Source organism: Ischnura elegans, chromosome 10 (assembly GCF_921293095.1).
Source record: "Ischnura elegans chromosome 10, ioIscEleg1.1, whole genome shotgun sequence".
NCBI classification, from domain to species: Eukaryota; Metazoa; Arthropoda; class Insecta; order Odonata; family Coenagrionidae; genus Ischnura; species Ischnura elegans.
Window position 1 is genome coordinate 258,291 of NC_060255.1, and position 16,156 is coordinate 274,446.

A 16,156-nucleotide genomic window follows, 5' to 3' on the forward strand; every position below is an offset into this window, starting at 1 on the left:
ATAAATGTGATACCTGTGCTTCGCGTGCTTCGAACCACAGTGGAGTTCTCACGCCTCTCTCCGTGAAAGACGTTCAAGCGATCCTGCAAGCCTGTGTCGTGAGATGTTTGACGAATTGCAAACTATCACTTTAGTTTCTTATGTTGGTAGCTGTGCGGATGCGAGGAACGAATCAGAATCTCCGACACAAAGTTAATTCGGCGGCCAACTGCAACTTCAATTACCATAGAGAAACATATACAATGCCGTGGAATATTCACTCCCAAAGTAAATAATACTTCTTTACTCAATTTTGAGTGAGGTCTTTTCTTTTAAAAGTACCTATTAATGATAAGTTACGGTTGCTTAATTAGTTTATAGCTATTAACTGTATATTACCTCTTTTATATGTTGTCAAGTGCTGCATATCAAAGTCAGTTATCACGTAGCGGGCTCGTAATTGCACAATTAGCTCTAATTTCCTCATAATATGGAGCTAATGCTTACGCGGAATGAGAGCAAGTGTTATTTTATTATTTAATAATGGTTCATTCTCGTATGCGTTTGAGCTGTTCTCATCATTTCAGTACATAATTTTAAATGCGCTGTGGTGCGTATACATATGTGTCTGATTGTGCAAGCACATGCCACTATTCACGATTTATACTGTTGAAAATTTTTCCGGCGTGAATACGAGTAGATTATTAACAGTTTCTGCTAGAGGGCGAGATGTTTACATGTTTTAGTATTTCTATTATGTCAACAGAAAAACGAATCATGTTGGTCGTGTTGCTGAACAGCAGCAATAATGCATGCAAGAGATGGAATAGATGATCAATGTTTATCTTAACGTACTAAAGTATGCCCCGGCAAGCCATCTAAACGTCTACGAATTAATCGTGGTGTGAACTCAGTGATCCATCGCCAATCTTGCGTCTTGAAGGGATTGATATCGCGTATCTGCCGTCGAAGTATGTGCATCTATTGCCTCTGTCGACATTGGTGCTCATGCAACAGTAGCGGAGGTATGTAAAGAGCCTCCATTCTCACTAATAAAAACAAATTGAAGGCTTGAACTTACGAAACAAATATTAATTAAATCTGTTAACATTCAATACTGCACAATACTTTTACCGTTGGTTCTACTCCAAATTATTATGAACATTAAGTGTGAGTATTTTACTTGTACATTCTAGAAGATGCACAAATATAAGATAATTGTCAAACCCTCAGCGCAAGGTTTAACTTCCCACCAACTTCAATCGCAATGAAGGCCAATCAATTTAAATAGGACGCGAATGTAAATTTAACTTTACGCATTTCTTTTATTTGTTTTCAACACATATTACTTATGGCAAGTGACAATATGAAATAGCCACCATCGTAATTAATGAATAATGTGCTATTAATTATCAATCACAGCGTAAATTCATAATGAAAAATTAGAGCGCATTGCCGCGACGAAGCTACCACGGGCCCTCTTGGGCGTGAATACTTTCACGGACGCGGCTGTGAGAGTGATGTCACTAAAAAGTTTCAGAATCACTCCAGCGTCAAAGCCGTGAATACATTGACGAAATCCGCTTGAGACGGCCGTATGACATTTACAGAATCGAGCTGCAGGTGACTCTGTTATGAGTCCAAATTGTACGATTGTCTGAACGAAATTAGAACAGGCATTCAGAAATTCATACATCTTACATTTTGAGTGGTTACACGGTGCATTTTTGCGTTCATCCTGGGATGCAGACATTCTCACATTTTCTTGTACATTCTAATGTACCGTGTAACCAGGCCTTTTCACTAGTTTTGGATGTAGATGCCGTCCAAATAAATTATATAAATTGACAGCCTTCCTGACCCCCCCCTGAGCACCACAAAATGAACATAAATCCGCAATTTATTAATATCGCACCTACCGCTTATCCTGGTGGGAATTCTATAACCCCCACAGACCCCCGGTATTAGTTTCACATAAACCTCCCTCAGGCTAAATTCTTCAATTCTTTTAATAATATCAAGTTTTTGTTCTAATGTCACCGTTTTTTCTTCACGTCTGAAGAACCTCCAGGATAGCCACTCATCTTCGTGGACATTTTTTTCGATTGGAATCAGAAAAATGTTCGGATAATGGGTAAATGAGGCAAAAATTATTCGCCCAGATGCATATTCAACATGTGCTACCCACGCCAACCTTTTCTGTCAAACGAAAATTACCAATTTCATTAATATAGTAATATTTACTATGCATCAGATGCGCTTTTGTCCTAATTGCCATTCAATTTTTTTTCCCCGTGCATAATTTGAACAACGTTATCGCGAAGCAACAACGTCGTTAAATGATGAAGGGTTTCAATTTTTGGACAACGTTAAACTGGATGGCGTTAAACGAGGACTCACTGTACTATATTTACGATATCTCTTAAAGACATAAAATCAGAAAATAAGCATTTTTGGCTGGTGGCGATGTTTTTGGCCTAGTTTCTCTAAAATAAGAATTTCCTCATTGTTTTCTAGGTTGTCATGGCTGCAGGTTGAGAAGTCGTTGCTTCAACCAAACAGCGGCAGTGGAGTGAAGACGGGAGTTCCTTGGCGATGCCCCTGCAGGTTACCTCTCAGTGGAGTGTGGTCTTGCAGACGACGGGAGCGTAGGAGTTAGCGGTGAGTGCATTTGTCAGGGAACAGGGGGTCCAATGACCGGTAGAATCTTGCAATCGGGAACATGCATGATTTTGTTAAAGTACTAGAGAAATAACTCTATGTATTCAATGGAAATTTTGTGGATGAATGACGTTTTTTAACTGAGGTAAGAGTCTTTCGAAATAACTCTTCATCAGCTGCCTGAAAACACAATTTCATCATGAGTGCTTGTGCATGACGTCACGGCACGGTATCCACTGATGACACACTGAGGAAGTGGATAGAAAATTGGTCTATGCTGGGTCTTAAATGCAAATTTGGTGAAAATATTGCCGTTTTAATGTCAGACTGGAGATTGTGAATATGTTGGGTTGCCTAAGCGTTGTTGGAACTAATAAGCGTGACGTCAGAGTCCAATAAACAAAACGTTTACGTGGTGCCTGTAGACTATTCGTCCCAGTTTTAGAAAAACCTATGTATCACTTAGTATCTTTTTCTCAGTACAATTTATTATCCAAGCTCTAGATTACTAGCAAACGAGAACCTTGATTTAATTTATGTTCCATTTCAATTTTTTGGATTCTCAACTCCGCACCAAGAAATCTTAAAATTAAAGTCACAGAGTATTCTTATAGCGCTAAAGAATTAAGTAATTTTGGCGAACTTTGAAGCCCTGTAGCAACAAGAATATTGAGAATTATGAAGTCAGATTTTGCGTACGTTAATAACTTTAACTTGATTATCTATTCACGTTAAAAATATACTATTTTAATTTTATCAGATACCACATTAGTTTGTAGTAAATGTGTGAATATACTATGGCATTATATGTACAACAATGGAAAATGAATCATTTGTTTTCATTATCACCATATTCTGATGTTGTAATTATTTTGATTTATGGTTTATGCCCATGTAATTAACTTAATATTAATACAGTAAAACCTCTATGTAGTGAACCTCTTTGCATCATAAACCTCCATACTTCATACCACCCCCACAGTCCCGTCTGATTTACATGTAAATTTATAGGCAAACCTCTTTGTAGTGAAACTCTTTTTCTCATAACACCTCCACTTCTCATACCAAGGAGACACCCCCGAGATGGCCTAACTACCTCCGCAAATCGTACCGAGAAAACTAGAGACCATTAATGCAGCCGTGATTACGTGTATGGTATGAAATTTTCAGCAATAAATGTTTCACCTTTTTTTATACGTACACCCTTAATATGTTGTAATTTTCACATTAACCATTAGTTATGGCCAATTTGTTCAATATGAGAGCATACATGACAGTAAATAATAAAAAAGGTATCCAACGATCCAAATCATTTTAAGTGACTGTTGAATTAAAGGGATCACATCATTTTCTCTCTGGTCATGGTACAAATCATGCGATAGCGCTCGCTTTCTGTAATTATGAAATAATAAGTGCATGTTCACTAATGCGTGCATGTTTATTTAAACACATAAATGTTTTTTTTTTTTTTTTTTTTTTTTTAATAATAATAATATTTATTGCAGAGATTAGAAATTTTACAAAAATTGATAACATTAATCAAAGATGAAATGTCATTTACAAGAAATACAATGTGAAAAAAAAGTCTAGGTCCCGCTAAGCCTTTCAAGGCTTGTCAGCAGGTGCCTATTAGTTTTTTTTTTATTCGTGGTCGTACATTGTCTTTTAAAATTGTGTATCTCATAATGTTTCCACTATTACCAAAAACATATTATAAAATTATTAGGAAGCAAGAGTACATACATAAATACACATTAACATTACAGGAATATATGTATTAAATATTTTTTTTTGATATATAACGTGATTGCATTGGAGTTATTTCTTGTATTGGAAGAAAGAAAAAATATATATGACAAAATAAAGACAAAATATATGTATCTTTCTTTATACATGTATAAACCATAAATTTAGGTTAATTTTTAACAAAACAATGTTTTAAAATTTTTAGCAATATAATGTAATAAAATTTTTTAACAATAGACTTTTTTATAATATAAGAAATTTAATGGCAGAGATTAGAAATGGTAGCAGAAAAGATTATAATAAAACTTATATAACTGAGTAGTAACAGTAACTTATAACTTTAAGCAAAAAGAAAATAAATGTATTATCACATTAGCAAACATGAATTCTCACTAATAATGTTTCCACTATTGCCAAAAACATATTATAAAATTATTAGGGAGCAAGAGTACATACATAAATACACATTAACATTACAGGAATATATGTATTAAATTTTTTTAAAAATATATAACGTGTTTGCATTTGAGATATTTCTCGTATTGGAAGAAAGAAATTATATATGTGACAAAATAAAGACAAAATATATGTATCTTTCTTTATACATGTTTAAACCATAAATTTTGATTAGTTTTTAACAAAACAATGTTTAACATTTTTAGTAGTATAATGTCATTAAATTTTTAACATGTGTACATAACATAACAAATTTTTAACATACATACAAGACAAAGAAATAGATGTATTATCACATAAGCAAACATAATTCTCATATATCGGTATCATTATATTTCTCTAGTAACCAATGTCTCAGACGCGTTTTTAGTAGAGAAATATTTTCTATTGATTGCAAATTTTGTGGTAGCGTATTAAACAATTTAGGAACTACGTGTTCCAAGGTTCTTTTCCCGTGAGCGTTGATGAAACTAGGTACATTATATATTCTAGTACTTCGGAGTCCTATATCGTGTGTTACATTTCTTACAGTTTTGTAGCTATTGTTAAAATAGTTGTCTGTTATTAATATGTAGTGTAATAAATCGCGTATTGGAAGCATGTTTAGATTTTTGTAAATTTTAAAGACATTTCTTTCTCTTGGATCCAATTGTAATACCATATTGTTTTGGATTTTTTCCACCTTTCTCAACAGGGTTTTATTTGTGGAGCCCCAGATCGTTAAACCATATCTGAGTACTGCTTCACCGAGACTTAAGTACAACATTTTTTTAAATTGAATTGGTAAGGTATATTTCACACAATATAGTTGGTACAAAATACATCTAAGTCTATTACACAAGTGATTAATATGCTCACTGAAGTCAAAATTTTCGTCTACGGTCAATCCTAAATATCTAAAGGAGTTGACTTGGGAAATAAATGAACAGGAATATAAATGACAGTTACTCTTTTTATGGCCAGGGTTACCAGTATGAAGGCATAAATGCGTATGAAATCTTAATTTTATTAGTTTTCTCGTTGCCTTGGCATTTCGGAATTGCATGGTTACCGTTTTCTTATCATTTATTACTAATTTATTGTCATGGCACCAGCACTGTATCGCATAGAAATCCTGTTGCATTTTTTCCTTAGCCATTTCAAAAGATTTGCTGATTGAAACTAGCGCTATATCATCAGCATACATATATATTTTAGAATGATTAATATATTCTGGTATGTCGTTTACATATATACAGAAGAGTATTGGCCCTAATATAGAGCCTTGTGGCACACCAGAGGTGACAGATTTAATCGTGCTCTTATGTTCAAATAATTTTACAAGTAATTTCCTATTGGTGAGATAGCTTTCTAACCATGTAAGCGGTATTCCTCGTATACCACATCGTTCCAGTTTTTTTAAAAGGATGTTGATATCGATAGTATCGAAAGCTTTAGTGAAGTCGATATATACAGCGAGAACGGACCAGTTCTTATTTAGGCTTTTCCGTACATCTTCACTGAAGTACTCTAGAAGCGATCGTGCACTTTTATTTCTTTGGTACCCATATTGATGTGTAGTGATAATGTTGAATTTTTCTATGAAGTTAATTAATTGTACCGCAAAATATCTTTCTATGACTTTATCCAAGGAGGGTAGAATAGAAATGGGACGATAATTGTTTGTGTCGTTTTTCTTTCCTTGTTTATATATCGGTCTGATAACCGCTAACTTTAAATCGTTATGTAATTTACCTTCAGTTATGCTTTTGTTTATCCAGTGGGTTGTTGCAGCAATGATGTCATGTTTACAACTGAGATCGATCATTCTTATATTATCGTGCCCTGGGCATTTATTTTTTGATTGCTGTAATATACTTTGGATATCAGCTGGAGTTGCTGGCAACAGTAAAAAGGTAGATGGAATTATTTTTTTAGCACCAGGGTTGAGAATGTGTTGTGAGCATTGGGGCAGTATTTTTTGTATGTCATTAGTGAATTGAGATGCAAAGGATTCGCAGACATAGTTTAAATTAATATTCTTAAAATTTGATTTTATTTGCATATCAATGCTTTTCTTACTGGTGACACCCCTAAGGCTATTGATCAGTAGCCAAGTCTTCCTAATGTCGTCTTTGTTCCTTTCGAGATTAGAGCGAACATAAGAGATTTTAGATCGCCTTATCAAGGAAGTTACCTTATTTCTTTGGGTTCTGTAATTATTTCTGTGCACTTTGTTTGTTGTATTGGATTTGTATTTTTTGAATAGTGTGTCTCTTATCTGTATTTCTGAATAAATAGCATTATTCATCCACGGAAGTTTAAATGTATTATTACCGATATTTTCCCGTTGCCTGATTTTAGATAATGAATAAACATGATTTAACTTTTCGCACAGTTGCTGATAAATGCTGTCAGAATCATTGAGTGTAAGTAGTGTCGACCAGTTTATTCTGTTTATTAATTGTGTTACCCTCCGGTCGCAAAGATGAGTAGATTGTCCCATAACCTTATCTTCAGGTAAGCTCTTATCTGTGTGTATGAAAACACCAACAGGAAAGTGATCAGATATTTTTGTTTTGATAATGAAACCATCAAGTTTTGAGTGGAAACCTTTAACGTTAATGTGATCCAAGCATGAAGCTGTCACTTTACGTTTTTTTATTTCTATTCTAGTGCTTTTTGTGATACAAGCAGTGAGCCCATTGGATGCAAGTAAATTTTTGTATGCGTCCACATTAGTATCTTTTTTCGATTTTAGATTCAAATTAAAGTCACCAATCAATATAATCTGGTTTTCTGATCTACTTTCGAGGAAGGATTCCAGACTAATGAGGAAATCCTTCTTCTTACAATGTGGTGGTCTGTAAACACATACTAATAACACTGTGTTAGAATCATAAACCATTTTCAAGATCAATGACTCGCATTCGTCCAACTCGAAATCAACTACCGTTGCAGGCAAGACCTCCCTCAGAAAGACAATCATACCTCCACCCTTTCGTTCTTCCCTCAGTTTATGGAAAGAGTTGAAACCTAGTAGGTTGTAAGGACCCATTTCTGATGATTTTATATTGACCTCAGTCAACAAACATGCCAATACCTGACCCCTATTATTCAGCATATTGAGCAATACTTTTACTTCATCCCAACCTTTCTTCAATGACCTCACATTCAACGAACAAAAAATACAACCTTTAAACAAATTTACATTATTCAAGAAACCACCAGTGCTCTCATAGGATTTGCATTCAACATCACTAGCTATTGATGACAATGGATCCATGATGCCAAAAGATCTTTCAATTTCAACAGCAAACAGATAGAACACTTAATGTGTCTTATAGTGTTAAATACTTAATGACAATAACAAAATCAGTAATAAGAAACAGGAATATAATCAATTGAAATATATATTATATCAATTTACATAGGTCATTTTCATTTTCCACTTTAATTATTCGGCTGGTTTCGTTTTTTTTGACAAGTATTCCACCATTTCTATACCAGACAAATTTGAAATCAAGTTCTTTAGCCCTAGTCCTAACTTGCCACATCAAGTTTTTGAGATAAGGAGTTAGACTTTCATTGATGTAAAGTTTTGCATTAGGGTACTTTTTCCTGTTCTCAGGGCTGTTCAAGGAGGTTCTGTTGATTAAAAGAGATTTCCTCACAACTTTGCTGTTAAACTCAACAACGATTTTTTGTAGCTTTGTTTTAGCCTTAGGAAGGACGAAAACCTCAGATATAGTTCTGCTATCAATTACAACGCCAACATCCTTGGCAACATCGATAACTTTAGCAGTCAGGAGCTCACTGCTATCACTATCACCCAAGGGAATACCCACAATTTCTAAGCGGTTTTCTAGCTGTTTTTGCTCCAACCGGTTAACCTTCTTTTGGAGATCACAAATAAGAGTGTCTTTCTGTTTAAGTTGTTCTTTTAGGTCACTGATAGTGTTATTCAGCTCACCCACAGTGTTCTTAAAAGCATTTATGGTACTCACAAACTCATCATAGCCGTGGCTGAGGAAGGTAAGACTCTTCTTAATTTGTAGTACATCCTCCCTCGTGAGAACAGCATCAGTGGAACAGCTCTCTCGTTGTTCCTCAGCTGGCTGAGCCTCTACGGATGCAGCTGGTGGATTTCTGCTTTGCTCATTTTGCTTTGAATTCTCAGCACAACGACAGGTAACACATCTCCAAGCCTCTTTTTTCTTCGAGGACATAGACCTATATGTCGACTCTCTGATGCCGGCACAGTTGAAGTGAATTCTTGACGAGCAGCCGTAACAATTGACGAACTCCTCGTCAACAATATCTTCTTCACACTTGTTGCACTTCATGAAGATTTCAAATTGCTTTGTGAGTTCGTAAATAGTTAGTGTTTGTTGATTAGTGCTACGTGATACGTATTAATCACAATATGCAGACAACTTAAGGCACATGTATGTAATGGTTTAAAAGATAGTAATGCCTTTCATTTCCAAAGAATATGAAAAAATTGTGCCTATCACTAAAATTTCTCTATAGATAACCTCCATTCATCAAATTGCCCAAATTTTGGTCCCCTCCATTACGATGTAAAGAGGTTTCACTGTATTATTCTTCAAAGCGTGAAAGTCCTGCTTTCACAAAAATAACAAAAAAAAACAATGTCTCTGCGCTTCGATTTTAATGAGTGTTAAATATCGCACACATCCTGCAGTGTAGGCTGAGTATTCTCCCGTATGTTTTGCGTGACATATAATCAAAGGATAAACACACCACACACACTAATTCGTCGCTTTTGTCACCTGTGGGTGAAGACGAGCTCCAGTCCACTTTGGAGGCACAACCAAGTGCACTATTAGACGAAATCACTGTTCGGCAGCTGCTTCTAACTAGACGATGCAATTTTGATATTGCCAGCGAGTAGCCTAGTCAGATCCAGGATCAGGGGCCAGTGATTTTGAGAGTGGGCCAGCGTTTACTAGCCGCAATCAGAACTGATAATGTTGTGAAATTTCTTCGACTTACAGGCGCTTTGGTTGTGTGTGTAGTTATGCTCTGATTTGGTTGTACACTTTGGAGATGAAATTGCTTCAACTGTTCCTTTAAATAACATGTTCATTGTTGTTGTTTTGCTTCTGAGTAAATAGACTAAATAAAATTGAAAAGCTCAATACTTGAATCAGTAGGAAGCTCTTTTAGATCCGGAAGTCCATAAAAATCACACAGATTGATAGAATAGAATTTGTTCTTAAAATTCTATTCTATCAATGTAAGCTACACTCCTAGATTAGAAATGGTATTTAAACATGTTACAATCATGATTAAATGTAGCAAATGGGAAACTTATTTGATGTTATGGTCAAATTTCATGCATGTATGTTCACGACCAGCTGATGATTTGAAATAGTGATTCGACATTCAAGTTATGATAGCCTCTAGTGGTATTTATTTTTCTCTACAATAATTACGTGTTCAACATAATGTGCTATGCCATAATTGAAGCTCTTTATTGCCTTGTTTCATTATCCATCAAATCCTACAACATTCCCTAGAGATGTAATGATTCTTAAGTAGGTAACACTGAAATATTATCTCATGATGTGGTATATAAGAATCACCATATTAGTCCATGAATTTTTAGCATATCCTTCACCACGACGTGGGATAACAGGGTGTCCACAGGAAAATCAGGAATCATGCTTGAATTATAAGTCCCTGGAATTATGCGTGAATTACTGTATAAGGGTGTGTAAGAGGTGCACTCCTATTTTGAGCATCGGAGCTAAAGAAAAAAAAAACTTTTTGGCATTTTTTTTATCCTATCGTGCGGTGTAGCAGACTTAAGCCTGGACTTTCGACAGTTATCAAATTTTCCACTTTCAATAGTAATAATACACGCGGCGTTTTTCAGATAAATTTACATGGTATGTATGGCGCTCGGAGATTAGTAGGTGTTCACTTGTAGCCTTAACCTTCTGATGCTTACTAGGAATGGTCGGATCAGATAACTCAGATGCAAATATCCACGAATAATGCCCTTCACCTTAATGTACTTCGGATCCAAATTCGTCAAAGAAATTGAATCTGAATCCTAAATTTTCAATCATTGCTTTCGTGAATGCAACGACCCTTGAGAGGAAGTAGAAAGAGTTCCGATCCTCTCTTCATATACGCCGTTGCACCACGATATTTGTCCTACTCAGGTGCAATTTCTTTAGAGCTCATGTAGGAGTATTGCAATAGAATTTCAGCCGTGGAAATTTGTAAATCAAAACACGACAGGCACATGGTGTGAATCTTCCCTAGAGATTGGACAACAATCGGGGGAATCTCAGCGCCGTTAAAAAATAACCACGGCATAGATTTAACAAAATACCCCTGGCCCTCCACCAGCCCCTGCCTATCATGTTTTTTTCCTTTCCGAGACCCCATGGACCATAAATCACTTGCCTCAAAGGAAAATATCAAGTAACGTGGGAACAATGGAAACTTGCTTCAACCCTTCCCCATCTCACCAACTGACCTTCATCGATCTCTCAGTTTCTGGAGGCCAAACGCTAGGTGAGTCACCTCGTGAGCCCGAAGATATCTCAATAGCTTTCAATAATTGTAAGGCACACACAAAGTTCAAAAAAAGAAAGATCTAACGCGACGCATATCTGACAGAATTTAAGTTTTTTAAGCTCTAATTGATTGACTCAAAGATTTATAGTTACCACAAGGCTACTAATATTCAAAATAGTCCAAACAGCTAAATTTCGGAAGGAACAAGCGTAGCATGAGCGCATTCAAACAAGACAAGACGGACTGGAAACTTCTGGCAACTCAAACTGCATTTATCACATTGCTGCCCCTTCGCTTTGAAGACAATGACGTCACGTGCAAGATCGGACGTGTTCTTCCCTTTCTCCTTTGCCCTCAGCCTCGTTGCGGAGGAAAGACGGAGGGAGCGAGCTCCTTCCCCTCTACCTCTCCTTCAACGCTCTTCACTTGTAAACATTTCAGATTTCTTCTATCCGCCATTCAGTCAAACAATGTACACACTCGTTTGAATTTTTTAAACAGCAGGTTTTGACTCCAATATAATTTTCAATCGCAATAACCCTTATAATATTGTATGAAGATGATTTTTGAGAAAGCAGGCCCCTAGCGTAATGGTAATTACTCGGCAAGACAGATGTTGACTATTGTCCAAGTATTGTCCTTCAAAACTGCACTTTTCTCCACGTTTGACAAGCGAGTACTATTTGCAGTATAAGGGCTGTATTCTTAGTCGACCCTGTAGGGTCAACCAACCCTGGATACGTCATCAGCCCCTACATAAACCGATCTCGCCCTACATACGCCAAGTCAAGCCCTACATATGGCCGTTTTTGGAACTAAACGGGCCCTACTTGATGTAGGGCACCCGAACCAACACTACACCCTACGAAAACGTGGCGGCCAAATGTCGTCTGCTGATCACTTCGATTAAAGAATCTACGTTGCAATGGATATTAAGGGGGACGACCTCACACAAGCCATTTTAAAATGTACAGTAACACAGCGGAAATGTAATAATACTACCACTTTATAACCACCAAGTAAAATAAATTATAAAATTGACTGAACTAAAAAGAACAATATAGCGGTATAAATCATCTTGTTTCTACGAATATATAATATTTTTCACTTTCGGCACTTGGTATACTTTTGGGAAACTAATACTTCGTTTACGTATAACCATAGAGAATGTATTTTCGTGCCATTATTTGACACATAATAAACTTAACTACGTAAGGTGAAAGTGAATGACGAACCTTGATGATGCAACGTAAGTTCCCACTTCAATGCTCATATTTGCTCCATACTTATTACTATCTTGTACGTAGACCACTTTTGAAGTAATTTAAAGACAATTAGGTTCTACTTTTGGCTCGATATGAGAGTATTTGTAGCGATAATTAAGGTACCGACACGACACCGATTGTTTATTTACCTTGAGCCGTTGCCCTAACAATACGCCCGAAAATTATCAGACGTCTTTTCAGTTTCATAGATAGTTCCCATTTTGCCACCAGAATGGAAAATTGCCACTGCGCCATCATCTACATCATCTCAGAGAATTTTACGATAGAATTACTCCCCACCACTTATGTAGGGTCGACTGAGAAACGCATGTAGGGGCCTTTTGTTATGTAGGGACGGATTTGTAGGGTCGACTAAGAATACGGCCCTAAATGCTGCGGTATGCCCACCCGTAGCAGTAAATTTAGTGCGCCCTCCGGAGCGGAAAACCCCACGGGATCTTTTCCATGTTCACATCTGGGGTACCTACCGATGTGACGCTTTCGAGTAAAAAATGCAAACAGGAGCATTGTAAAAATACGTCACGAAGGAAGAAACTCCCCTGCCTCCCGCTTGTTTTTGACCTTGGTTTTTAGATGACTGACTCACGCTGGAAACCAAGGCCACTGAGTTCCTCTTTGGCTAGCAACCGGGGAAAGGGAGGAGGGGAAGATACAAAGTTTGTGTAAGAGGCGCACCCCCATTTTCGTCTGCAATTGCTGGGGAAAAAAGGTGCGCCTCTTACACGTGCTTATACGGTATTCATGAATTTTTGCTCTAACCGGGAATATTAAATTTTTTTTCAAATTCATTTCACATATAATTTTTCCTGTTCAATTTTTCTGGCTGAAAATGTTTGTTTCAATTTTAATTGCACAATCTAAGTATAATTTCTACTGCCGCAGCGAAATGTGGAATGACGGACAAGGCAACAGATTCGAAATGTCTATCACCCTTTGACTTTATGTAACATTCAAAAACACAAGGAATAGAATTCCATGTGACAACAAAATCGGCTTATTAGATCAAAATAGCGTCTCGAATTGAATATATTTAAATTTTAAATGCATTGTGTGCTAAGTAATCTATCCTTGTCCTTTTATGCACATAAATATAATATTATTTAGAAGTATTGAAATGATTTGGAGTGTCTTAACATTCTTAGCCATCACAGTAATAACGTAAGATTAGCCTGGAATTTTTTCAGTTTTTCTTGGAAAACTGGGAACTATGCATGAATTTTTCTACTTCGATTGGTTGAACATCCTGTGGAATCAATTGGAGCATGAAGGCTAATTGCATGAAAAGGGGCTAGCTAACCTCTTCCTTGTCCTTGTAAATACATAAATATAATATTATTTAAGAGTATATGAGTAATTTTCGGTGTGTTAAAATTCTAATCCATCGCAGTAACAACGTGGCATCAACCGGGATTGTTGTAAAATTTCTTTGACTTGCATGTGCTTTGTTTGTGCGTGTACATGTTCTGATTTGGTTGTACACTTTGAAAGATGTACTTTGAGTTAGTGTATGTTACATTTATACATACTATGTTGGTATGCTTGTATTGGAGTTTGGCCTGTTTCTTCACTCTTCTTTGATGTGCGTTCATTGTCTTCTGAGAACAGGGCTCGGGGATTTGGCGGATGGGGATAGTGGCAGACATTGCGTGTGCTCGCACTCCGGCAAGGGATTTGGCAAGAGCAATCAGCTGTTGTGCCACGTAAGGACGCACCACTCGGGGGAGCTCCCCTTTGCGTGTGGCAATTGCGGACGACGGTACGTCAAGGCAAGTGACCTGACCCAGCACGCAAAGAGCCACAGTGCCGTCAAACCGCACAGGTAAAGTCATGGACTGAAATTCTCCTCTTGTGGAAAAAAACTTCGAATTGGAGGTGGAAGGAATTCTAAATTTTCTCTCGTCCAATTCGTGAGTGTTTCTTAGATCTTTCCCTCCGCTGAGGATGTCTGTTTACCTGTGAAGCTGTGATGTCGTGGAATCATGTGGGCCTTTTTGTCTTTCCAGAATACTCTGTGAATTTGATGATGAAACGCCTGAAAAAAGTCTGCTTTTGTTCCACGTAGCAATCTGCAAAACCTATTCAGCTTTATTGAATTTGTGCGATGACTTGGTTTGATATTTCGCATTCATATTTCTGGGTCGAATTTGGCAAAGACATCACCTTGTTCTCCAACCCCTCCGCTCTTATATACAGTAAAACCTCTATGTAGTGAACCTCTTTACATCGTAAACCTCCATACTTCGTACCAATCCTCTGGTCCCGTCAGATTTACATGTAAATTTATAGGCAAACCTCTATATAGTGAACCTCTTTATCTCGTAAAACCTCCATATATCGTACCAACAAGACAGCCCCGAGACGGCCTAACTACCTCCGCAAATCGTACTGAGACAACTAGAGACCATTAATGCAGCCGCGATTACCTACATGGAATGACATTTTCAGCGATAAATGTTTCACGCTTATTTTTTTCTTAAACACCTTTAATAATGTTCACGTTAACCATTAGTTAGGGCATCCAACTATCCTAATAATATTAAGTGACGGTAAATGAAGACAGAACACATCGTTTTCTCTTGAATCATGGTCAAAATCGCTCGATAGCACTAGCTTTCTTTTACTGATGGCTTTATTTTCTTGTAAGTGCCTACACACTATGTTCAGTTAATAAAAGAGGCGACCAGCGCAGCCTATAATCACTTGCTGACGGAAATATTTCAACTAACTTCACTTTCATCCATGGAGACAGAATTACTCAACCGCATGCTACTTCCGCTTCTAAAATTAAAATATTTCAAGAATTTTCCGCGGCTTGAAATAAATCAAATACACAATTTTCGCTATTATTTTATTCCCATATTTCCTGGTGTAGCACTTTCTTGCTACCACCTTGGTAATTTTTTCGATGCTTTCGTGAATGATCGTAGTTTAAAATTTATTGCGCTTAGCGACAGTCATATGTCTTGCCTGCGTATTTATGCTGCGAAATCTGGCTATTCCATCGGGAGTCCGGGACGTCAATTTCTAGCAATACTGAACAAACATCAATCCATGCGCGGCAGTGTTAGGTGAAGGAGGCAGCTAATTAGCTGATACGCGGTAGGGCATTGAAATTTTTTACCGTCACCGCCACATTCTGAAGTAGTTCGCCCAGCATTCTCACCTGTGGCCTGAGTCTTGAATCCTTCGTTACGCCTCAACGAATAAAATCCGTCGTTATGACGAACTCATTCGTTGTCATTTGTTCGTTATCCCAAACGCGCAAGTTTTGAACACTTTCGTTGCCAACGAAAGTTTTTCATCGAATGTATTCCTTCGTTTACGCAACGAAAAACGAAGAGCATTCGTTCATAGCCTAACGAAGTTAAATCATATTGTTTGTTTACACCAGTATGGCGGCCTTGAGACGTGTTATTTTGATGAGGGGAGCTTATGAAGAGGAAAGGCGTTTGTATAGGCGAGATAGATATCTAAGGGACCGGCAAAATCCA

The 16,156-nt window shown here is 37.0% G+C and overlaps 1 protein-coding gene across 1 annotated transcript in view; it reads left to right on the forward strand.

Moving 5' to 3' along the window:
- The window catches only part of LOC124167096 (protein ANTAGONIST OF LIKE HETEROCHROMATIN PROTEIN 1-like), a 50,619-nt gene that overhangs the window by 12,874 nt on the left and 21,589 nt on the right, over positions 1 to 16,156 (forward strand). Inside the window, exons 3-4 of the mRNA XM_046544886.1 lie at positions 2,558 to 2,640; positions 14,271 to 14,484. Coding sequence (XP_046400842.1) covers positions 2,558 to 2,640; positions 14,271 to 14,484 — 297 coding nt within the window. The remainder of the gene's footprint in view (positions 1 to 2,557; positions 2,641 to 14,270; positions 14,485 to 16,156) is intronic.